Below are 26,868 nucleotides of genomic sequence, written 5' to 3'. Positions count from 1 at the left end.
GACTTAAGGTGGTAGACCTTGGTTCAGGGAGATAACTCTTTCAATCAGTTATGTGTTTGTTCAAGTAAAGTTTCATCAATGTTTTTTAAGCATTTACCTGAAACAGATTGGAAATAATCTATGTAACCTAGAAGCTTAGAATATATTTATGAAAATGGTTGACACAAACGTACTGATGATTTTAAGAGTTATTTCTCTTAACCTAGGTCTACCTCCTTAAAGTGCCAGAGGATACTTCGGAAATCACATGATTTATAACATAACCTTCTTAAAACGTAAAATAAGCCAGATAAGCTTTCAAAAAATAAAAACTTCAAACATCATTTAAAATTTATATGCAAATCGGTCTTTGTGGCATACACAAATTATAATGTGCTGTCTGGTCCCAAAAATCTGTTCCTTTCCAACCACACCAGCCCTAAAATATAAACAAAAATTGATAAATATATTGGAACTTGTTTAAATGAACTTTCAAACTGTCAAATGACTGTGATCAATTGATTGGTTAAAGTAAATCTGTAAGGTACACATAAACATGTACAGTGCATTGGTCACTTATATAGCAAAAACTATATATTTCATATAAAACTACATTTAAAAAAAAATATTTTTAAGACATCTATGGTTGGATTTTAATAAACCGTGTGTTGAAAGATGCAGAATTGTCTGAAGTATATTAATTTATTTATTCCTACATTTTTATTTTATTTTTTTTTGGTCTCACTATGTGATCGTGTATAATAATATTTTACAATTTTATTTGGTTGAAATATATAGCAAGTTTTTGGACAATAAACCTGTGTTTAAATCATCAGAAATTGAGAATGCTTTACAACAAAATAATTTAACAACTAGAGAAATAAACCTGTTACAATGCTGCTTCTAACGATAAATTTTTGAAAGAAACAAAATTTTATATGTAATATATAGGTAAAGTTATATGTAACACATACTTTTGGCCATGAACTATATTTAATTGATTGCATTAATGCATAATGCATAAGACTAGAATAAGGTCATGGAAGGTTGTATGACACATATCATGCAATTTAACTGAACCAGTGGAGCTTGAAATCAACAGACATAGTGTCATATCCTCGTCACAATCAATCCACATAAAAAATATTGTTGACCTAACAACAATCTTTAGTACCTTATCTAGAATAACTTTCAACTCCTCTGCACCAGTAAAGTGAGGGTCTAGGATCAAAAACTTCAAATCCCCTGTCACATCATTAAAATCTACTCCTAATATTGTGTGTGCTAATACTCCTCCTCCTGAAAAGAAGAGTATATTATTTGTTAACAAAGTAAATCTTGTGAGGGCTATTCCAGAAAAAAATGTATGGGGGGGTTGGAAGGCACATTGTATCAATAATACATGGGTGATGGGTATCAGAGCAACTTTTCACACTATAATGTACTAAAATTCTCAATTACAATTGTCTGGGTGGCCGGTGCTGACAAAAACTGCCTTCCAACCCCCCCATACATTTTTTTCTGGAATAGCCCTGACTTATGCTTCCTCACAAACAGTATCTTCAACAAAAACAGTGGCTACAGTTGCAAAATGGTCTACAGTACAACTAGCCAGTCAAAACTTATGCCGCTGAAATTCCTTTGGTCACTCAGGTTTCCTCCAACAATCAACACTGGCGGCCACAATAAGTTGCGATAAGTGCTGAAAGTGGCATTGAAAACCAACAATCTGTCAATCAACACAGCAAAGGCTTTTTTTAATGTTAAAGCTCACTATTTTGTATTCTTGTGAGTTTTATAACTATAGAAGAAACTATTGTCTGAATATGGTGCAAATAAATTAAGTTTGCTTGTTGGTTTCTTTCTGCAACTCACCAAATTTTTAATTTTAAGTTTTTTAAAAGAAAATTATATCGTGTTAAAATTTGTTTTACTCATAGTATATATTAAGCTTAGTTATTTGACCAACAATTGAGTAAGCTTTAATTGAGTGAAATGAACTACATATTCAACTAATTTAGCTTTTAGCCTTAAACAACATCTTAACTGTGGTTCCTAAACTATTTATTTGAGGATAAACCATAATTTTGATAGACATTCCACTATCATAGAGGGGGGATAGGACCTTTATCGGGACTCCGGGATCGGGTGTTTTTAAGCTCGGGATTTCGGGATTGACCCTTTCGTGATCCGGGAATCATTTTTTTCCGATTTCGGGACGTCAGGATTAACTTTATTTAAATTCGGGACCTCAGGATTTCGTTTTTTTTAAGTCAGGGATTTCAGGATCAGGACCCCTCCTATCCCCCCTCATCATATACTGTATACTGTAAATTCAAAAGTATTGCAGGGTTTTTATTATTGTGAATAATGCAACTGGATCATGCAGTATCATAAAAATAAGAACTAGCATTCTGAAATCTAACACATAAAATAAGAACTAGCATTCTGAAATCTAACACATAAAATAAGAACTAGCATTCTGAAATCTAACACATAAAATAAGAACTAGCATTCTGAAATCTAACACATAAAATAAGAACTAGCATTCTGAAATCTAACACATAAAATAAGAACTAGCATTCTGAAATCTAACACATAAAATAAGAACTAGCATTCTGAAATCTAACACATAAAATAAGAACTAGCATTCTGAAATCTAACACATAAAATAAGAACTAGCATTCTGAAATCTAACACATAAAATAGAAAAACAGTGGATATGGGGTATCAATCCATGACAAAAAAATCAGTACATGCACAGCGACAAACACACAAAAAGCAAAGGAACAGAGCTTTTATTGCTGTTCTTCATCTGAAAGTCAGTGAGGCCTTCATATCTGAGCAAAATAAAACTCTTAGCTCACTGCAAGTTTAAGACGGCCCCTAGCATAAGTTTGAGAGGACTTTGTGTGCATGTCGAAAATGCAAAAATAAATGTACGCAATAATTTCTGAATTTACAGTATATAAAAATGAAGATAACAATTTTCTTATTTTATGGGATAAAAGTAGGTCCTTATTATAAACATTTTTGCCTTTTTGTTTTAGTTTTTCTTCCTTGTTTCAATGATTTAACTCCCAAAGGAGTAATACTTGTATGAATAACTCACCAATCATTATAGGTGTTCCTTGTGTTGTAAAATGCTGAGCCAGTTCTCTCCCTTTAGAAGACAAATCAGCCCCTGCACTGACAAACATTATCTTTGAGGTGACCTGAAATACGAATAAGCAATGTAATGCATTACAAAAGATTAATGTGTAATATTAAAGAAAGTTTGTGTCAAAATAGAGCTGATTTGATAAAATAGCATCTTCTTTCAAAAGTATGTCATATTCAAATAAGTCTGTCACAGTTAAGCTTAAAATGACACTTTCCAATTTAGATTTTTCTTCTGGCTTACAAGTGGATAAAAATGGATAAAAATCCTCCCATGCTGCAACCAGAAACAGCCCATCAAATTCTTGCATTTATTTCACAACTTTATCCGCGCGTCTGGCGTATATACTAAATTTAGTCCTGGTATCTATGATGAGTTTTTTTACTACCACTGGGTCGATCCCACTGCTGGTGGAGATTTATTTCCCCGAGGGTATCACAAGCCCAGTAGTCAGCACTTTTGTGCTGACATGAATTATCATTGATATGGTTATATCTATAAATTAACTGTTTACAAAATTTTGAATTTTTAAATTACAAAGGCTTTTCTACCTTAGGCATAGATTACCTTAGCTGTATTTGGCAAAACTTTTAGGAATTTTGGTCCTCAATGCTCTTCAACTTCGTACTTTATTTGGCATTTAAAACTTTTTTGGATTCGAGTGTCACTGATGAGTCTTTTTTAGACAAAACGTGTGTCTGGCGTATATACTAAATTTAGTCCTGGTATCTATGATGAGTTTATTTATCCAAGTGAGACAAAACTAAGACAATTATCAATTAACAGATATAAGAATGTATGGATTTTAAAACTTTTTGTGGACTTACCCCTATTAAATGGTCCAAAACATAACTGCATTCCATAGACCCAATCCACTGTCTGGACCCAACAAACTTTGGTTCTTTGTCTCCTACATCCACTAATGCCTAAAATTTGTAATTGCATTGTATAATATGTATATCTTTTAAATCTAATTATCAAATTAAGCTATAATTTATACAGATTTTCATATTCCATTTAATTCAATTATGCATTGTCTAAAAAGGAATACCAGTGACAAATTACCTGCTGTATGACCATGGGACCTCTTAAGAAACATGTCTGTATATTTCTACACTCTGAACCAAGATGGTTGTGTTTTCTTATAATGTAAGTTCCAACATTTTTGCATGAACATATTTTTACAATCGTTGAACAATTGACTATTAAATGCTGTGCAATGAGCGCATGATATGCCTGTCACTTTTTGAAAGAATAAAGTTCCAGAACTCCTCAATGTCATGACAGAAATTTATAAAATAACTAAAGGGAGGATATTTAAATTGATATAAACCAGTCACCAAAGTTTAATGAAAACTGCTCAAAGCAGTTATGTGTATTGTCCAAAAACTGGAAAATCCCCCTTTTTTAAATTAAAACCCCATAACTCAGAAACATAAACTCTAAAATTTATAAAAAATTAAAAAAATGAGCTCAGGTCAATAGATGTAAAAAATTCACCAAAGTTTCGTGCAAATTGATTAATGCATTTTTGAGTTATTGTGGGACATGTTGATGACGACAGACGGATGGACGAACAGATAGATGGACAGACAGATGGATGAATGGATAGAGGGACAACGGTATACCATAATAATTAAGTCCCATAAAATGGCGTATAAATATGTGAGATTGATTATTGCAATGGATGGATAGAGGGACAACGGTATACCATAATAATTAAGTCCCATAAAATGGTGTATAAATATGTGAGATTGATTATTGCAATGGATGGATAGAGGGACAACGGTATACCATAATAATTAAGTCCCATAAAATGGTGTATAAAAATGTGAGATTGATTATTGCAATGGATGGATAGAGGGACAACGGTATACCATAATAATTAAGTCCCATAAAATGGCGTATAAATATGTGAGATTGATTATTGCAATGGATGGATAGAGGGACAACGGTATACCATAATAATTAAGTCCCATAAAATGGTGTATAAAAATGTGAGATTGATTATTGCAATGGATGGATAGAGGGACAACGGTATACCATAATAATTAAGTCCCATAAAATGGTGTATAAAAATGTGAGATTGATTATTGCAATGGATGGATAGAGGGACAACGGTATACCATAATAATTAAGTCCCATAAAATGGTGTATAAAAATGTGAGATTGATTATTGCAATGGATGGATAGAGGGACAACGGTATACCATAATAATTAAGTCCCATAAAATGGTGTATAAATATGTGAGATTGATTATTGCAATTACACAAAATACTGCAGACAAATATTGCTATCAAAATTTGTTTTTTTGTGTGAAACCTATCCTGTTACATTTTTCCCAATAAAAAAAACATCAGAAACATTTCTGAATTAGCAGTAGCTTTTATCATTCTTGGGAAGGTTGACACACTCTCTATACACAATCTGAACATGAACACAAATGTCTAATTATTACCTGTTGTATTTCTTTATGACCTGGTATAGGTTTCTCAGTATAACCCTGAAGTCTGAACCAGGATATAAGAGTCTGTAGGGATCGGTAAGCACATCCCCACTTATTGTCATCAAATCTATCCTGCATGTAATGATGGTAGCTGTATAAACCTTGTACAATATATGGAGTACCATCTTTCACTAGGAGTAAACATAAAGAGAGTTAAAAAAAATCGAAACATTAAAAGTTTTCACAGAAAATGTTCTTCTTTCACATGTACCCTTTATTTTTGAAAAGTTGTCTCTTTAGCAATCATATCACATTTTATTATATTCATATGCGAATAAGAAAATTTTACAATAGGATACCTTGCCAAGCTCTCACTATCACATTTATATTTTTAGTGAACTGTGAAATCTAGGTACAAACTATAATTTTAGCCTTTATCTTATCTGAAAACATCTGGAAACAATATAAATAGGCAGAATTAATTTTATATACATTATACTTAAATTTGAAATTACATTATCAAATAATCAAATTTACCTATATATAGGTTTAACTCTGCCACCTTATATTTAATATTTACAGATGTCAATTGTAAACACAATGATTGAGCAAACATTAATACAAACAAAGCAAGTAAGACAATCAAACTCTTACTCTACATGCATTAGGAAGTTGACTCTATAAAGATGGAAACAAATGAACATCCATCATATCTATCTAACCACTATTAACTAACATCTGCTTACCAGAGATCACCAGTTTTTGATGGGATTCATGTTACCCAGCCTTTAAGTTTTCTCTGTTGTGTTTAGTGTACTGTGTATCTTTGTTTTTTTCTGACTTATGAGTTTGAATGTCACTTTGGTATATTTCAATAAACTAGATGTTCCAAAGCAACATGAATGGCCCCTTCTCAAAAAGTTGGAAAATGTGTAATTTCAATAACACATGTGGACACAAACATGATGAAAGTCTATCATATTAGGAATCAGCTCTAATTCTGGAGGGGCATAGAAACTAGAGGCTCTCAAGAGCCTGTGTCGCTCACCTTGGTCTATGTGCATATTTAACAATGGACACAGATAAATTCATGACATAATTGTGTTTTGATGATGGTGATGTGTTTGTTGATCTTACTTTACTGAACATTTTTGTTGCTACAATTATCTCTATCTATAATGAACTTGGCCCAGTAATAACAGTGGAAAATATTTTCTAAAAATTTACAAAAATTTATGAAAACTATTAAAAATTAACTATAAAGGGCAATAACTCCTAAAGGGGTCAATTGACTATTTTGGTCATGTTGACTTATTTGTAGATCTTATTGTGCTGAACATTATTGCTGTTTACAGTTTATCTCTATCTATAATAATATTCAAGATAATAACCAAAAACAGCAAAATTTCCTTAAAATTACCGATTCAGGGCAGTAACCAAACAATGGGTTGTCCGATCCATCTGAAAATTTCAGGGCAGATAGATCTTCACCTGATAAACAATTTTACCCCTGTAAGATATGCTCTTAATGCTTTGGTTTTTGAGTTATAAGCCAAAAACTGCAAGTTACCCCTATGTTCTATTTTTAGCCATGGCGGCCATCTTGATTGATTGGCAGGGTCACCGGACACATTTTTTTAACTAGATACCCTAATGATGATTGTGGCCAAGTTTGGTTTAATTTGTCCAGTAGTTTCAGAGGAGAAGATTTTTGTAAAAGTTAACGACGACGCCGGACGCAAAGTGATGATTAAAAAAAAAAAAAGATTACTAAGATTTGCGAAAAAATGGTTAAAAATTGACTATAAAGGGCAATAACTCCTAAAGGGGCAAATGACCATTTCGGTCGTGTTGACTTATTTGTAAATCTTACTTTGCTGAACATTATTGCTGTTTACAGTTTATCTCTATCTATAATAATATTCAAGATAATAACCAAAAACAGCAAAATTTCCTTAAAATTACCAATTCACGGGCAGCAACCAAACAACAGGTTGTCCGATTCATCTGAAAATTTCAGGGCAGATAGATCTTGACCTGATAAACAAATTTACCTTGTCAGATTTGCTCTAAATGCTTTGGTTTTTGAGTTATAAGCCAAAAACTGCATTTTACCCCTATGTTCTATTTTAAGCCATGGCAGCCATCTTGGTTGGTTGGCCAGGTCACCGGACACATTTTTTAAACTAGATACCCAAATGATGATTGTGGCCAAGTTTGGTTTAATTTGGCCCAGTAGTTTCAGAGGAGAAGATTTTTGTAAAAGTTAACGACGACGCCGGACGCAAAGTGATGAGAAAAGCTCATTTGGCCCTTCGGGCCAGGTGAGCTAAAAAAGTCTGTATTACTGTGATTTTCAAAAATTTATCAAAGTCCAAAGCCTAAAAATTACAGCTAAAAATAGCCGAGCGGAACAAACTTAAATTTGATCTGTAACTCATCATGGGTAACTCACATACCAAAATTCAGCCCAATATCCGAAAGCATTGAGAGAAAAAAATCCCTATAACTGTATTTTCAACAATTTATCAAAGTCCATAGCCTGTAATTTCGGCATAAATTAGCCCAGCAGAACAAAACTTAAACTTGATCTGTAACTCATTATGGTTAACTTACATACCAAAAATCAGCCCAATATCTGAAGGCGTTTAGATAAAAATTCTGTATAATGGTTTGTTGCGGAATGACAGAATGACAGAATGACAGAATTACAGACAAGGGTAACAGTATATGGAACGGACAACTTTGTTGCGCGGCCATAATAAAATTGAGAATAGAAATGGGGAATGTGTCAAAGAGACAACAACCGGACCAAAAGAGCAGAAAACAGCTATAGTCCACCAATGGGTCTTCAACACATTGGTCTATATTCTTGGAAATTCATTTGGTTGTGTGTTTGCATTTTTGTCAAAGATTTCCTACCTCCAGAAGCTGATAAACCTGCATGTGGATTAACCAAGTAGCCATATTTTTCAAGGTCTTCCAAGAACATGTGCTTGTTGTTTCTTCTGAAAACTGGTCTATCATCATTTAGACAAAACTTTGTATGCAAATCTCTTCGCTTTTCAACTGAAATTAGATTTAAAAACATTTTTGTTTCTGTAAACTCAGAATTATATTGTGATGTTAATTATTAATTCTAATAATGTGACTGGGTGAGTATCACAATAAAAAGAATTTACATTCTTATATCTGAAAAATACATTTGTTTGTAGGTTTTTCTACAATTGAAATAATTAATCTTGCATTTTTGGCAATCTTAAAATATTGCAATAATTTCTGAATTTGCAGTATTATGTTTTGATTTTTCCAGATAACATTAAAATAAACACACAACTTTATTTAAATGTATATTGTGTATCTTTTCATTTTTCAATCTTTTCATTGTTAATTAATAACTGGTATTCATGAACAAATTTTCTTTGTTCTTTATTCAAGAATTGAATGCTTCTTTTTGTAAATTCATTGGGGTGTAAAAGCGTTGACCGAAGTACATTTTGTATGAAGCGCAGAAGCGCTTCATTCTAAAAATGTGCGCACGGTCAACGCTTTTACAACCCTATGAAGTTACAAAAAGAAGCATTCAATACTTATAATTACATTTGTTTAGCTATGATCAAGAAAAAACGAATTTAATATTGTTTTTATTCAATTCACCTGTGCACTTTATTGTGGGACCACATGCTATCATGAATGAAAAGTATTATTGAGTGATACAATTGCTTACGGAATAACATGTGATGTGCTGTTAGCTAATCAGAATAAAGTATTATAATGAAACATACATCTAATGTAATTATGGAAAGAAAGTTTGTATTTGCTTTTGTAGTTTTCCTGATAGAATTGTTAAACATTTGTCATTTCTATTGTTTTGCCAAATAACTTATATCAATACACCAATTTTACATCCATCAATCAAATTCTTCAAATCGATGTACTGTGAATTAATCTATTTTTGTGGATATCAATTTTCCTGAATAGAAGACAAAATGCATTCGGTAAGTTAACATCAATCTTTACCTAAATCATCATCAGACATTTTGGAAGGATATGTTACAGTAAGAAAAGTATTAAGGCCTAATGGCTGGAAATGGTATGGCTGTGGTGTCTGGAAAGCTCCTCTCTGAAACAAACAGATGTTATATATATATATATAATACTATAAAAACAAGAGTGCACACACTGAAATGTCTCGCCTTCTTTACTAATCATTGATATTATGTTGATATTGTCCATTTGACTTCTATATATTTGCAGAAAAAAATTCTTAAAAATTCATCTTTATAAATTAATAATTTTTTCCTTGATGTATGTTAATATATGGTATATACGAACTCTGACTATTAATTTCATAATTGTTGGTCAATAATTAAACAAGTTTCCCATTAGGTCTCTATGTTAACTTTTTTTTTTGAAGTGTTGATTACCTGATGGAGTAAGTATAAGTAGTGTAACGGCCTTCAAACCAAAAACAAAAACAACATACATGTGCTTTTAATGTTTGTTTATTTGTATCCTGTGACTATATCAATTTGAATATTAAAGGACACCACTGAAAATGATAATCACTTTATAGTTTTGATTATTGATTTTATATCATTATATAAGGTAACTAAATATACACAAGCTTTCCATGCTTTTAGCATGGTTAGTTGTATAACAATACAAAGACGCTCTGGATACTTAAAAAACAGATTTAAGTTGATATACATTCAGTTATTAATAATGTGCAAAATGCACATCTTGGAAGCAAACAATTTAGGAAAATGAAGAAAAAAAGTTTTTATAGTTGGTAAATTCTGTCATTACTCATGTCCACTAACATAACATATGAAGGTAAAAATATAAAACAATATTCATTTGCATATCTTTTGCCTATAAATTACTATTTTACTACATGTAGTTTATACTATATAATCTAATAAATTTTTAAACAGAAAATGGAAATTGCAGTTTCTTATAGATAGAACAATTATTACAATCACCTGACATGAAATCTAAGTTTGGTTGATGGTCAGTAGAGGTCATCTTAATATTTAAATATGCAAAGTCACATGGTACAAATAAACAAACATTAAAAACACATGTATGTTTTTGTTTTGTTTGGAAGGCTGTTACATTACTTATACTTACTCCATCAAGTAATCAACACTTCAAAAATTAAAATTAACATAGAGACCTAATTGGAAACTCTTTTAATTATTGACCCAAAATTATGAAATTAATAGTCAGAGTTCGTACATATCATATATTAACATACATCAAGGAAAAAAATATTAATTTATAAAGATGAATTTTTAAGAATTTTTTTCTGCAAATATATAGAAGTCAAATGGACAATATCAATGAATGAGGGTTTGTAACAGTGGATTCCAAACATAAATTGAACAGAGAATGAAGTTTTGAAAGGGGTAATGAATGAAGTTTGGTGTGAATGTGATGAATACCTAACGGCTTTTGTATAAATGGCAGCAAGTCATTAATAGAGACATCATGCAGAGAAGGTGATGTATAATGACGATGACCATGACTGCGTCTACGTCGAGGAGTCGAGTTGAAAATATTCATCACATTTACCGAGTTACACAAAGGACTAGATAGAATACCTATACCATCAATTTTGTCATTGCAACCATAAGGTGTCGCAGTTCCCAATTGTCTAATCCAGTAGTCAAGAAGTAAGCTTACAATGCCGCCACTGGATCACCAGTACTGGTACTAAAATTAAATTGTAAAGATTCATAGAAATGTGATGAATTTAAAAAAAACAATTACCTTGGAATGCTGCATCATACAGTTTGTCATTGCCTTTAATTGACGACACACACTTGTTGACATAGCTACAGCTAGTTTACTAACAGTAGTATCAGTTGTCACTGTAGATATTGTGTCAATGTGAAGAGTAAGATCCACTGATTTAGTGTTTGCTGTAAAATAAAAACAAAAAATGTCTAATTTGTAATAGTGCATTTCATTTGCAGTAATCCTCTTTATAGTTCCAAGATTTATAAGGTGCATGCATTTTGTCTTGCAGATGTTTCTAAAGTTCAAATGTATTCTTAAACATGTCCTCTATTCATCGTTGATTTTAGATTTTCATAAATCAGTTGAATTTAAATACTGTAATTTCAAACATTTTGTCATTTTTTATTATTAAAAAAATTGCTATGATAGGTGTCACAAAAATGAAAACTTAAATTGTATAAAATTTTAATAATATTATTTGTATGTAGCATTTTCTTATATTGCAATAATTAAAACTTGATTCATTTGTGGGATACCAGTTTTTGGCGATTTCTTGGCTTCAAGTGAACTGCGAATTCAAATGTTCATAAATAAAAAAATCTTTATATGTATTTATCGATATTTTGTGCATTTTTCCTTTGATCTTTTTTTGTGATAATTTTTCATATCATGCTTCTCGCTTGAGATGGAAAATTATCCCTAGAAACTAAGCGGGAGGCACGTGGTGTTGCTAATGAAATCGACATGAAATTGACAACATCGTCATATATAAAAAAGCGATAAACAGATTATCATTGGTCATCTCAACTCGATTGTCTTTCTCGCTTTCGCCGTCCCAGCTCAAGTGAGGAAATCAATCTCGATGGGATGATCAACGATAATCTATAAATATGCAGACTTTGACAAAACCACAATTCAGATATCAATGAAGAAACAAGTGTTTCTCAATCCCCCCAAAAATGGTTCAAGCAAAAATAAATTAATCCTCAGTAGTGTGACAAAGGTGTCAAAGTAAATGAAAAATAAATCCCTAACAATTCCCAAAATTTTCAAAATTTATATAAATTGTGAACTCTCATTTGCATACCAATATTATGGTATATAACTGGGGCACAAGGTGGGATATCTTCATCTGGCGGTGTTCCACTTCTCTTCAGGAACGTTGTAAATTGTAAAGTTTCCTGAAAAAGAAAAAACATCATACAATCATCATGTTATTATCAAAACAAACAGATGTAGGCAAATTCACAAAGATAAAAGGAAACATGGTCCTTTTTGGGGCCCTTTATAGCTTGCTGTTTGGTGTGAGCCAAGGATCTGTGTTGAAGACCTTTCTTTGGCCTATAATGGTTTACTTTTACAAATTGTGACTTGGTTGGAGAGGTGTCTCATTGGCACTCATACCACATCTTCTTATATCAATGGACTCTATAGTGATATAAGCTTCACATTTTCTATAAAAGATTGTACTGACTTAGAAATATGATAGTTGTTATACCTGTACCAAGTGAGGAATATGACAGTAATACGTTAGATGTGTTTGAGTATTTGCATTTGCCACAATAGATTACAGACTTTTCTTTTTGAATTTACCTTGGAGTTTGGTTTTATTATTATAATTTTACTTTCTTCTAAAAACTATTATACATGTTATAACTCAGAGTTAAAAACACCAAATTTTACCACTCCATATCATTTTCATGAAATCTTACAAGTCAATAAATAAGACAAGAGCCAACACGCTGCAAATTGTCTCGCCTTCTTTACTACTCATTGATATTATGTTGAAAGTCCTAAATATAAAGCTTTATTACAACTTTCGCATAAGCTTAACATTAACCAAGAAAACTAACCATTAACAAAAAAAACATGAAAATGAGGTCAAGGTCAAATGAACCATGCCAGGCAGGCATGTACAGCTAATAATTCTTCCATACAACAAATATAGTTGACCTATTGCTTATAGTTTAAGAAAAAACAGACCAAAACACAAAAAAAAACTTAAAACTGAACAATGAACTGTGAAAATGGGTCAAGGTCAAATACTGACTGACATATAGATCCTAAAATATTTCCATACACCAAATATAGTTGACCTATAGCATATAGTATTAGAAAAAAGTCCAAAACTCAAAAACTTTACTTTGACCAGTCAACCATGAAAATGAGGTCAAGGTCAGATTAAACCTGCCTGCTAGACATGTACACCTTACAATCATTCCATACACCAAATATAGTAGACCTGTTGCATACAGTATAAGAAAAACAGACCAAAACACAAAAACTTAACTATAACCACTGAACCATGAAAATGAGGTCAAGGTCAGATGACATCTGCCAGTTGGACATGCACACCTTACAGTCCTTCCATACACCGAATATATACTAGACCTATTGCTTATAGTATCTGAGATATGGAATTGACCACCAAAACTTAACCTTGTTCACTGATCCATGAAATGAGGTTGAGGTCAAGTGAAAACTGTCTGATGGGCATGAGGACCATACAAGGTACGCACATACCAAATATAGTTATCCTATTACTAATAGTAAGAGAGAATTCAACATTACAAAAAAACTCAACTTTTTTTTCAAGTAGTCACTCAACCATGAAAATGAGGTCAAGGACATTGGACATGTGACTGATGGAAACTTCGTAACATGAGGCATCCATATACAAAGTATGAAGCATCCAGGTCTTCCACCTTCTAAAATATAAAGCTTTAAAGAAGTTAACCAATGCCGCCGCTGCCACCACTGCCGACAGATCACTATCCCTTTGTCGAGCTTTCTGCAACAAAAGTCGCAGGCTCGACAAAAATGGATGTCGGTTGGAAGTAAGTGAGAAAAAAATCCCATGCAATATTGAAAAATAAATTAATTAATTAATCAGGAATTAAGAAATATATTAAAATAAACATGTACCAAATGTTTATCTTTCTTCTTTCTCGTCCTTTTGAAAATCCCACCATCCTCCTCTATTAAGTCATACAAATCAACACATTTACTGTCTTTAGTTATACCACATGACTGGTTTCCACCAATCAAAACATTGCTCTGTTGAAGTTTATACATTATACAGCCAGACTTTATTATTTTATATTGTCTGTCTATTTCTTTATTCAAGCTCTTTTTCCATGACTCTGAAATAAATAAAAAAACATAATGTTTTATCCAAATAATATTTTTTAAGCACTTTGTTTTGCTAAAGCGGAAATACTTATATCTTTATATCTAGAAGACGACCTAGATGAGAGCTGACATGAAATTGCATAGCAAAAAGCAACTAATAAATTATGTCATGCTAAATGCATTATTTTATATATATCAATGTATACTGAGATAAACGGAAACAGACTTTGTCACTGATGAAGAGTCATTAAATATAACTGTAAATTAAACAAAAACAAGAGGCTCCTAAGAGCTTGATTTCTTCACCTGCAGAAATATGACATTTCATGTTGAAAAAAAACCAATCAATTATACAGCATTTTTTTGGAGTATTGATCAAGTTCAATCAAGAGAAATAGATTATATCCTTGGTTCAAAAGGCACTTGCCAATGTAATGATTGTAGACCTAAATTACTTGTTTCAATTTCATTTTTACCATTGCCATTTTTTCAAGATGATCAACAACAAGAGTTCATAAAAGTTATCACTAAAGAACAATAACTCGTTTTTGGATCAGTATTGAGTTTCAGTCAAACCAGCATTTTTTTTAGATCTTATTTTGCCAATCTCTTTCCTTCTTTACAGTACCTGTTTGTTTTTTCAAGTTAAGAAGCCAAAATAAGTTGAAAATTGTCTTTCAAGGGAAGTAACTGATATTTATGGATTCATCCAATGGTTTTTATCATACTTTTTGGCAAATGTGTGAATGTATAAGTAATATTTTTTGCTATTAACAGGATTAATGGGAAGTATATCTTGACATTCTGACATTTGAAGCCTGAAGGTAAAGGGCATTTCTACCCTTCTATTTGTTTACATTACCAGAACTCTCCCCTACCTTCACTGTCCCCTATATCTGCTGTCACATCAATAAAACATGTATTCCTGGCTATGACACTTGTATTTACAACACACTCCCCTACCTTCACTGTCCCCTATATCTATACCGTCACATCAATACAACATGTATTCCTGGCTATGACACATGTATTTACAACACACTCGTCTGTAATGTTTACAATAACAGAACTCTCCCCTACCTTCACTGTCCCCTATATCTATCGTCACATCAATACAACATGTATTCCTGGCTATGACACATGTATTTACAACACTCTCGTCTGTAATGTTTACAGTACCAGAACTCTCCCCTACCTTCACTGTCCCCTATATCTACTGTCACATCAATACAACATGTATTCCTGGCTATGACACTTGTATTAACAACACACTCCCCTACCTTCACTGTCCCCTATATCTATTGTCACATCAATACAACATGTATTCCTGGCTATGACACTTGTATTTATAACACTCTCGTCTGTAATGTTTACAGTAACAGAACTCTCCCCTACCTTCACTCTCCCCTATATCTATTGTCACATCAATACAACATGTATTCCTGGCTATGACACTTGTATTTATAACACACTCGTCTGTAATGTTTACAGTACCAGAACTCTCCCCTACCTTCACTGTCCCCTATATCTATCGTCACATCAATACAACATGTATTCCTGGCTATGACACTTGTATTTACAACACTCTCGTCTGTAATGTTAACAGTAACAGAACTCTCCCCTACCTTCACTCTCCCCTATATCTACTGTCACATCAATACAACATGTATTCCTGGCTTTGACACTTGTATTTATAACACACTCGTTTGTAATGTTTACAGTAACAGAACTCTCCCCTACCTTCACTCTCCCCTATATCTATTGTCACATCAATACAACATGTATTCCTGGCTATGACACTTGTATTTATAACACACTCGTTTGTAATGTTTACAGTATTAGAACTCTCCCCTACCTTCACTCTCCCCTATATCTACCGTCACATCAATACAACATGTATTCCTGGCTATGACACTTGTATTTACAACACACTATTCTGTAATGTTTACAGTAACAGAACTCTCCCCTACCTTCACTGTCCCCTATATCTATACCGTCACATCAATACAACATGTATTCCTGGCTATGACACATGTATTTACAAACACTCGTCTGTAATGTTTACAGTAACAGAACTCTCCCCTACCTTCATTGTCCCCTATATCTATTGTCACATCAATACAACATGTATTCCTGGCTATGACACTTGTATTTATAACACACTCGTTTGTAATGTTTACAGTAACAGAACTCTCCCCTACCTTCACTCTCCCCTATATCTACCGTCACATCAATACAACATGTATTCCTGGCTATGACACTTGTATTTACAACACACTATTCTGTAATGTTTACAGTACCAGAACTCTCCCCTACCTCCACTGTCCCCCATATCTATTGTCACATCAATACAACATGTATTCCTGGCTATGACACTTGTATTTACAACACACTCCCCTACCTTCAATGTCCCCTATATCTATACCGTCACATCAATACAACATGTATTCCTGGCTATGACACATGTATTTACAACACACTCGTCTGTAATGTTTACAATAACAGAACTCTCCCCTACCTTCACTGTCCCCTATATCTATCGTCACATCAATACAACATGTATTCCTGGCTATGACACATGTATTTACAACACTCTCGTCTGTAATGTTTACAGTACCAGAACTCTCCCCTACCTTCACTGTCCCCTATATCTACTGTCACATCAATACAACATGTATTCCTGGCTATGACACTTGTATTAACAACACACTCCCCTACCTTCACTGTCCCCTATATCTATTGTCACATCAATACAACATGTATTCCTAACTATGACACTTGTATTTATAACACTCTCGTCTGTAATGTTTACAGTAACAGAACTCTCCCCTACCTTCACTCTCCCCTATATCTATTGTCACATCAATACAACATGTATTCCTGGCTATGACACTTGTATTTATAACACACTCGTCTGTAATGTTTACAGTACCAGAACTCTCCCCTACCTTCACTGTCCCCTATATCTATCGTCACATCAATACAACATGTATTCCTGGCTATGACACTTGTATTTACAACACTCTTGTCTGTAATGTTAACAGTAACAGAACTCTCCCCTACCTTCACTCTCCCCTATATCTACTGTCACATCAATACAACATGTATTCCTGGCTTTGACACTTGTATTTATAACACACTCGTTTGTAATGTTTACAGTAACAGAACTCTCCCCTACCTTCACTCTCCCCTATATCTATTGTCACATCAATACAACATGTATTCCTGGCTATGACACTTGTATTTATAACACACTCGTTTGTAATGTTTACAGTATTAGAACTCTCCCCTACCTTCACTCTCCCCTATATCTACCGTCACATCAATACAACATGTATTCCTGGCTATGACACTTGTATTTACAACACACTATTCTGTAATGTTTACAGTAACAGAACTCTCCCCTACCTTCACTGTCCCCTATATCTATACCGTCACATCAATACAACATGTATTCCTGGCTATGACACATGTATTTACAACACACTCGTCTGTAATGTTTACAGTAACAGAACTCTCCCCTACCTTCATTGTCCCCTTTATCTATACCGTCACATCAATACAACATGTATTCCTGGCTATGACACATGTATTTACAACACACTCGTCTGTAATGTTTACAGTAACAGAACTCTCCCCTACCTTCATTGTCCCCTAAATCTATTATCACATCAATACAACATGTATTCCTGGCTATGACACTTGTATTTATAACACACTCGTTTGTAATGTTTACAGTAACAGAACTCTCCCCTACCTTCACTCTCCCCTATATCTACCGTCACATCAATACAACATGTATTCCTGGCTATGACACTTGTATTTACAACACACTATTCTGTAATGTTTACAGTACCAGAACTCTCCCCTACCTCCACTGTCCCCCATATCTATTGTCACATCAATACAACATGTATTCCTGGCTATGACACTTGTATTTACAACACACTCCCCTACCTTGACTGTCCCCTATATCTATTGTCACATCAATACAACATGTATTCCTGGCTATGACACTTGTATTTACAACACTCTCGTCTGTAATGTTAACAGTAACAGAACTCTCCCCTACCTTCACTGTCCCCTATATCTACTGTCACATCAATACAACATGTATTCCTGGCTTTGACACTTGTATTTATAACACACTCGTTTGTAATGTTTACAGTACCAGAACTCTCCCCTACCTCCACTGTCCCCCATATCTATTGTCACATCAATACAACATGTATTCCTGGCTATGACACTTGTATTTACAACACACTATTCTGTAATGTTTACAGTAACAGAACTCTCCCCTACCTTCACTGTCCCCTATATCTATTGTCACATCAATACAACATGTATTCCTGGCTATGACACTTGTATTTACAACACTCTCGTCTGTAATGTTAACAGTAACAGAACTCTCCCCTACCTTCACTGTCCGCTATATCTACTGTCACATCAATACAACATGTATTCCTGGCTTTGACACTTGTATTTATAACACACTCGTTTGTAATGTTTACAGTACCAGAACTCTCCCCTACCTTCACTCTCCCCTATATCTATCGTCACATCAATACAACATGTATTCCTGGCTATGACACTTGTATTTACAACACACTATTCTGTAATGTTTACAGTAACAGAACTCTCCCCTACCTTCACTGTCCCCTATATCTACTGTCACATCAATACAACATGTATTCCTGGCTTTGACACTTGTATTTATAACACACTCGTTTGTAATGTTTACAGTAACAGAACTCTCCCCTACCTTCACTCTCCCCTATATCTACCGTCACATCAATACAACATGTATTCCTGGCTATGACACTTGTATTTAAAACACACTATTCTGTAATGTTTACAGTAACAGAACTCTCCCCTACCTTCACTGTCCCCTATATCTACTGTCACATCAATACAACATGTATTCCTGGCTATGACACTTGTATTTATAACACACTCGTTTGTAATGTTTACAGTAACAGAACTCTCCCCTACCTTCACTCTCCCCTATATCTATTGTCACATCAATACAACATGTATTCCTGGCTATGACACTTGTATTTATAACACACTCGTTTGTAATGTTTACAGTAACAGAACTCTCCCCTACCTTCACTCTCCCCTATATCTACCGTCACATCAATACAACATGTATTCCTGGCTATGACACTTGTATTTACAACACACTATTCTGTAATGTTTACAGTAACAGAACTCTCCCCTACCTTCACTGTCCCCTATATCTACTGTCACATCAATAAAACATGTATTCCTGGCTATGACACTTGTATTTACAACACACTATTCTGTAATGTTTACAGTAACAGAACTCTCCCCTACCTTCACTGTCCCCTATATCTATACCGTCACATCAATACAACATGTATTCCTGGCTATGACACTTGTATTTACAACACTCTCGTCTGTAATGTTAACAGTAACAGAACTCTCCCCTACCTTCACTGTCCCCTATATCTATCGTCACATCAAGACAACATGTATTCCTGGCTATGACACATGTATTTACAACACTCTCGTCTGTAATGTTTACAGTACCAGAACTCTCCCCTACCTTCACTGTCCCCTATATCTACCGTCACATCAATACAACATGTATTCCTGGCTATGACACATGTATTTACAACACACTTGTCTGTAATGTTTACAGTAACAGAACTCTCCCCTACCTTCACTGTTCCCTATATCTACCGTCACATCAATACAACATGTATTCCTGGCTATGACACATGTATTTACAACACACTCGTCTGTAATGTTTACAGTACCAGAACTCTCCCCTACCTTCACTGTCCCCTATATCTATTGTCACATCAATACAACATGTATTCCTGGCTATGACACTTGTATTTACAACACTCTCGTCTGTAATGTTAACAGTAACAGAACTCTCCCCTACCTTCACTGTCCGCTATATCTACTGTCACATCAATACAACATGTATTCCTGGCTTTGACACTTGTATTTATAACACACTCGTTTGTAATGTTTACAGTACCAGAACTCTCCCCTACCTTCACTCTCCCCTATATCTATCGTCACATCAATACAACATGTATTCCTGGCTATGACACTTGTATTTACAACACACTATTCTGTAATGTTTACAGTAACAGAACTCTCCCCTACCTTCACTGTCCCCTATATCTACTGTCACATCAATACAACATGTATTCCTGGCTTTGACACTTGTATTTATAACACACTCGTTTGTAATGTTTACAGTAACAGAACTCTCCCCTACCTTCACTCTCCCCTATATCTACCGTCACATCAATACAACATGTATTCCTGGCTATGACACTTGTATTTACAACACACTATTCTGTAATGTTTACAGTAACAGAACTCTCCCCTACCTTCACTGTCCCCTATATCTACTGTCACATCAATACAACATGTATTCCTGGCTATGACACTTGTATTTATAACACACTCGTTTGTAATGTTTACAGTAACAGAACTCTCCCCTACCTTCACTCTCCCCTATATCTATTGTCACATCAATACAACATGTATTCCTGGCTATGACACTTGTATTTATAACACACTCGTTTGTAATGTTTACAGTAACAGAACTCTCCCCTACCTTCACTCTCCCCTATATCTACCGTCACATCAATACAACATGTATTCCTGGCTATGACACTTGTATTTACAACACACTATTCTGTAATGTTTACAGTAACAGAACTCTCCCCTACCTTCACTGTCCCCTATATCTACTGTCACATCAATAAAACATGTATTCCTGGCTATGACACTTGTATTTACAACACAGTATTCTGTAATGTTTACAGTAACAGAACTCTCCCCTACCTTCACTGTCCCCTATATCTATACCGTCACATCAATACAACATGTATTCCTGGCTATGACACTTGTATTTACAACACTCTCGTCTGTAATGTTAACAGTAACAGAACTCTCCCCTACCTTCACTGTCCCCTATATCTATCGTCACATCAAGACAACATGTATTCCTGGCTATGACACATGTATTTACAACACTCTCGTCTGTAATGTTTACAGTACCAGAACTCTCCCCTACCTTCACTGTCCCCTATATCTACCGTCACATCAATACAACATGTATTCCTGGCTATGACACATGTATTTACAACACACTTGTCTGTAATGTTTACAGTAACAGAACTCTCCCCTACCTTCACTGTTCCCTATATCTACCGTCACATCAATACAACATGTATTCCTGGCTATGACACATGTATTTACAACACACTCGTCTGTAATGTTTACAGTACCAGAACTCTCCCCTACCTTCACTGTCCCCTATATCTATTGTCACATCAATACAACATGTATTCCTGGCTATGACACTTGTATTTACAACACACTCGTCTGTAATGTTTACAGTAACAGAACTCTTCCCCTCATCCGCTGTCCAAAAGTTGAAATTATCTTCCGATAAAACATTGGTCAGGTTATCTGGTAAGGTTAAAATAAGTAACTGTGAAAACTGTGTAGATAACTGAAATATACGAGAAACATCATAAGGAACATACATTTAGAACAGTCTAGCCTTTTCCAATTGATTTTTATAGTTCGTTCTTAGGTTGTACTGTTACACCACTGTCCCATGTTAAGGGCAGGGTTGGGATCTCGCAAACATGTTAACCCCGCTAAATTCACTCTATGAATGCACCTGTCCCAACTCAGGAGCTTATAATTCAGTGGTTGCTGCTTTTACATATTATTTGCTTTTTTATTTGTATATTAATAAGGCCGTTAATTTTCTCGTTTTACATTTGTGATTTCAGGACCTTTCAAAGCTATGTAGAAAGGGCTTTGCTTATTGTTGAAGGCTGTACAGTAATCTATATAGTAGTTAATTTATATGTCACTTGGTCTCGTGTGGAGAGTTGTCTCATTGGCACCATACCACTTCTTATTTTTTATAGGTAATTTAACTCTATTTATGGGTTATATATATTGTTCATTATGTTTTGTAATAAGTTTTTTTAACTTTCAAATATTTTGGCTTTTACCATTATAATATACTCATGGTTGATACATTATTATTATTAATTGTTATAAATGTTAGAAAAATAAATTCAAATTAAGGAACACTCTCCCTCTTGCATAGTTCTAATTCCTTGTTTTGATTTGGCACTAATTTTTGTTCATTTTATGTTTAGTTTGATTTTTCAAATATGCATGTTTCATGCATCACTGTAAAAGCATCAATTTGTAAAAACATATCTAAGGCAGTAAAGTGGTTCAAGCATCATTAGTGTTATTATATATACTCATCTGTGTTATATTCCATGTAACATACCTTTTTAAGTAAATCTTTACTTTTGTGATGGAAGTAACCCACTATGAACACACCTAAAAATGAAATAGAGATTGACACCAAATGAGTGATACATGTACATGTCGAATGGACAATAAACAAAATAGTTTTTTGTGTCAAAAAATTGTAAAATTACATATATATAAAATTATATACACATGGAAAAAAGTATTGCAACACCTTGATTTTTTAAAATTTGAAAAATCAGCCTCTTTTTTTGGATGAAATATAATATAATATTTGTATAATATTATTGAAACATAGTTTATGATAACATTGGCATTGAAACGAACAAAAAATGTTTGAAAAAAAAATGATTTATATAACCACAATTTTAATAACAAAATGAAGTGTTTTTTGTACGATAAAATGCATTTTACAACTTTTACTGTAGTCGAACTTTACAATGTCAGACATTTCAAAATTAATCCACAGATGACTGTTCACATCATTGTTGATCGTTATACGCCAAAGAATTAGGACTTTGTGCGCAGCATCCATTCAAACGGATAACCGCATCTAAACGTCTTCTGATTCCTGCCAAAAATCGACTAATTTGTTGCTAAGGTAGCAGCAACCATTTCTGATGAAGGGCATTGTTTATTTCATGATGTGTTTGAACTGGGGTGTCCTTTCGCGCACGTTCCGACCAAAATTGTCCCATATATGCTCGATATGGTTCAAATCCGGGCTACGATCAGTCCAAGGAAGATGAACCAAATTCCATTGGAACAATGGATCTTCCTCCACGATGCTAATTTTCAAATTTAGCGAGCTCTGCACTACATTGGATACGGAAAACTGTGTGTCTGTTCGTAAGCAAAGGTCTCCGAAATGATCTTATCGAAAAATACGTGCAGTTGTTTCAGCGACATCCCTGCTTCTCTCATGCTAATAATCTGCCATCTTGCTGCAGTTTAGAGTTGTCGAGGACACATTACAAGGTGTCAATCACATAACTTGAAAAACTTGGTTATTTAAAGTGTTGAAAACAATGAGGATGAAAACATCTGTTTTGCTGTTTACGGGTACAGTAGCTGCATGTGCAGATAAAAACTTATCGAGTCGATATTTATTGATTAAACTCAGATGATACTTAAATAATGTTTCATTAGTTCTATTTTACCAAATTATATCGCAAAAAAATAAAAAGTGTTTTTTTAATTTCAATTTCAATTTGGTGTTGCAATACTTTTTTCCATGTGTATATTATAACTAGATTCTGTTTATATATATATATAGTTCAGTTCAAATTCTTGATTTTTTTTTTTCATCATTTAAAATATATATATTACACACCTGTCCTAAGTCAGGAACATGTTGTTCAGTCATGTCATGATCAGTGGTTGTCATTTGTTTATGAGTGTTTCTATTTTTTTATATAGATTAGGCAATTTTCTGATTTGTTTTACACAAGTCATTTTCAATTCCTTTATATTTGGGAGGCAGGAACTTTTTCAGGATGTCAGGATCAGGTTTTTTTTTAAGCACGGTATTTTGGGATTGATCCATTGGGGATCTAGGAATTCTTTTTTCAAAATTTCGGGATGTCAGGATTTAAATTTCTTTAAATTTGGGCCTTGGGATTTTATGTTTTTATCGGGATCTGGACCCCTCCGACCCCCCCCCCTCTTTTTAGTTTGCTAATACTGTTGGGTATCTCAGCAAAGCCTCTTTGTTGAAAGCTGTACATTCAACTATGTTTTGTACCGGTAACTTTAAATATTGAAACTTAGTCTCAGTTGTCTGATTGGCACTCATGAGGCCCCTCATGGGGGGGTCCTAGTAATCACATAATCACCATTTTTTTGCCAATATAATCACATAATCATTAAATATTTGCTTATCTTTAGTAATCAAATAATCATAAACTAAAAATACAGTCCTAGGTAATCAAATAATCATGAAATATATGGCTTAATAATCAAATAATCATTAAAAAAACGGCCAAGTAATCACATAATCAAAAACCCCATGAGGGCCCTCACTCATACTACATCTAATTTCTTTTTAGAGAGCTCCCTTACACAAAAATAAATACTTACCTCCAGGTAGATATGTATCTATGTCTTCCAATTCTGCTAACACATTATTGGACACACAACGAACACATGCAGAAACAGTCAAAATATCATCACTTGAGTAACCTATCAATAACCCTACAACTTTGTCATCTTTACTAATCTGTTGTAATTGCTGAAAAGATCAAAATTTAAATGGTTTCAGTATACAGTATAGGTGGGTGTATTTTTCATACATATAATATTTAATTTTGTCTTTGATATTTGCTTATTATAAATATTCAGGGTAGGTGCCTTCACATTCTATCTTTTTTTTTAAATTTACAGTCAAAATAAAAAAAAATAATTGTAACCATAAAAAGTTATTTTCTTTAATTCTAGCTATAGTTTTTGGAACATTATAAACCCATGCATTTAGTTGCAAAAATTACAAATGTAGAACATCATATTGAATTTTGACAAGTAATGTATCTTTGGTGATGTTAGGAATTGAAAAGGTATTTGGAAGGCCATATAATTAACCTCAATTCAGGATAGACTCTTGAATATTGTTCAGTCAAAATATGATGAACGGATCATATAAACCCGTAGGCAAATATAAGACCTCTTATGAGAGGGGTCTAAACACCTAAAACATTTTCCAAAAGACCAAAAAAGTGAAAAAGTGTGTATTTTAACAAAACGCAATTTATAAAATTAGTTTAGGATATCCACATTTTGACAGTTAATATATGTTTACGAACTTCATACGAATTTGTATTATGTCAGATCATGATGTTTTCGTACTTTCATATGAATTTGTATTATGCATGCTTTTTCAATGGAAAATGTGACGTCATAACAAAATTGAGAATGGATGTGGGTAATGTGTCAAAGAGAAAACAACCCGACCAAAGAGCAGACAATAATGCATTCTTTAAAGCACAAAAACCCAAGAGACTAGGATATATATATTGGGAAAAAATGGGGCCAAATTGTCTTGGTTCTGAAATGTCCCAATCCAAACAGGGTTTATGATATATGTCTTCTGACCTTCTGATTTGTCTGGGTAGGGACTTTCTATACAAAAATGACTCATCTCTATTGATTTTAACTGATTACTAAGCTGCCTGAAAAGCTACATGAACCACCCAACAATAAACCAATTTTGTATCTCTGTTATACAATGCTAGTAGTTTAATATTTGCATATTTCAGAGTATATTGTAATTAATTATATAATTATTTTAAGTGGTTATAATCTAAAATCTGATTAATAGCCATTTACAAGATGGCTGCTACTGAAAATTCAACTGACAAATATCGCACATCATGTACATTGGGTTTTTTTGTTTGGACTTTTTTGTCACGACTTCATGACAAAATGGGCAAAAAGGGTGTGTTAAATTTTCAATGTGTATAATTTTCTCTGAATGAGAAAATAACGCAAAAATAACTGTGTATTATATCATACATTTTGTATCTATGAAAGTAACACAATATTATTGAGATTTATGTAAATTATGAGGTATCTTTTGATTGATATTTGATTGATTATTTTTCTTGATATCTTTTCTTTCTCGTGTATCGAAATGTCTTTCATAGAGGATGAATATATGACCTGGTGTCAATCTATCCGTAAGGAAGACGAAGTGTCTAGAAATTTCTCCATCAATCATGCCATTAGAAAGGGGTTACCATATTGACAATGTTACAGATATCTTAAAGGTTAACTGTATAGATTCTCATATATGGTTTTGATGGTAAAAATTAAAATTAATTAATTAATTATCACTTTGTTTTGTCAAACCTTCGCAACAGACGAGTGACAGATGATTATTCGTGGCATCTTCTCCTAACACTTTCGCCTGAAATCCACACTTCCGGTTTTCGTATGCGTATGAATCTCAAATTGAAAGTGAAAGTACGAAAAATAACCTTAATATTCGAACTAGTTTTAAGAATTAGCTGCATATTTATACAAAATAAATAATTTCAGTATGACCTATTCAATTGGAATACTATAAATGAATATAAAAAATAAATAATTTCTATCTTAAAAGTACGAAATAATA

The 26,868-nt window shown here is 33.5% G+C and overlaps 1 protein-coding gene across 1 annotated transcript; it reads right to left on the bottom strand.

Moving 5' to 3' along the window:
• Positions 1-319: 319 nt before the first annotated feature.
• Positions 320-26,729, bottom strand: LOC139486377 (ufm1-specific protease 2-like). Its single transcript, XM_071271259.1, has 14 exons — positions 26,604-26,729; positions 24,840-24,990; positions 22,777-22,829; positions 21,759-21,969; positions 14,256-14,473; positions 12,418-12,511; positions 11,361-11,512; positions 9,606-9,708; positions 8,508-8,654; positions 5,598-5,776; positions 3,967-4,065; positions 3,092-3,194; positions 1,154-1,278; positions 320-418 (listed from the first exon to the last, which is right to left on the bottom strand). Exons 1-14 carry the CDS (start codon positions 26,640-26,642, stop codon positions 332-334), a joined length of 1,761 nt encoding a protein of 586 aa, XP_071127360.1. The 5' UTR covers positions 26,643-26,729; the 3' UTR covers positions 320-331.
• Between the last annotated feature and the right edge of the window lie 139 nt (positions 26,730-26,868).

This window comes from Mytilus edulis, chromosome 8, assembly GCF_963676685.1.
Source record: "Mytilus edulis chromosome 8, xbMytEdul2.2, whole genome shotgun sequence".
NCBI lineage: Eukaryota > Metazoa > Mollusca > Bivalvia > Mytilida > Mytilidae > Mytilus > Mytilus edulis.
This window is presented reverse-complemented; position numbering and strand designations above follow the sequence as displayed.

What these genes read in the sequence shown, in the direction of transcription:
- LOC139486377 (XM_071271259.1), bottom strand. Translation starts at nt 26,642, where the DNA reads ATGCCACGAATAATCATCTGTCACTCGTCTGTTGCGAAG. An exon ending in GTAAAGATTTACTTAAAAAG is followed by an intron (nt 21,970 to 22,776) that starts GTATGTTACATG and finishes CGTATATTTCAG; the next exon opens with TTATCTACACAGTTTTCACA. An exon ending in AGATATAGGGGACAGTGAAG is followed by an intron (nt 14,474 to 21,758) that starts GTAGGGGAGAGT and finishes TATTTATTTCAG; the next exon opens with AGTCATGGAAAAAGAGCTTG.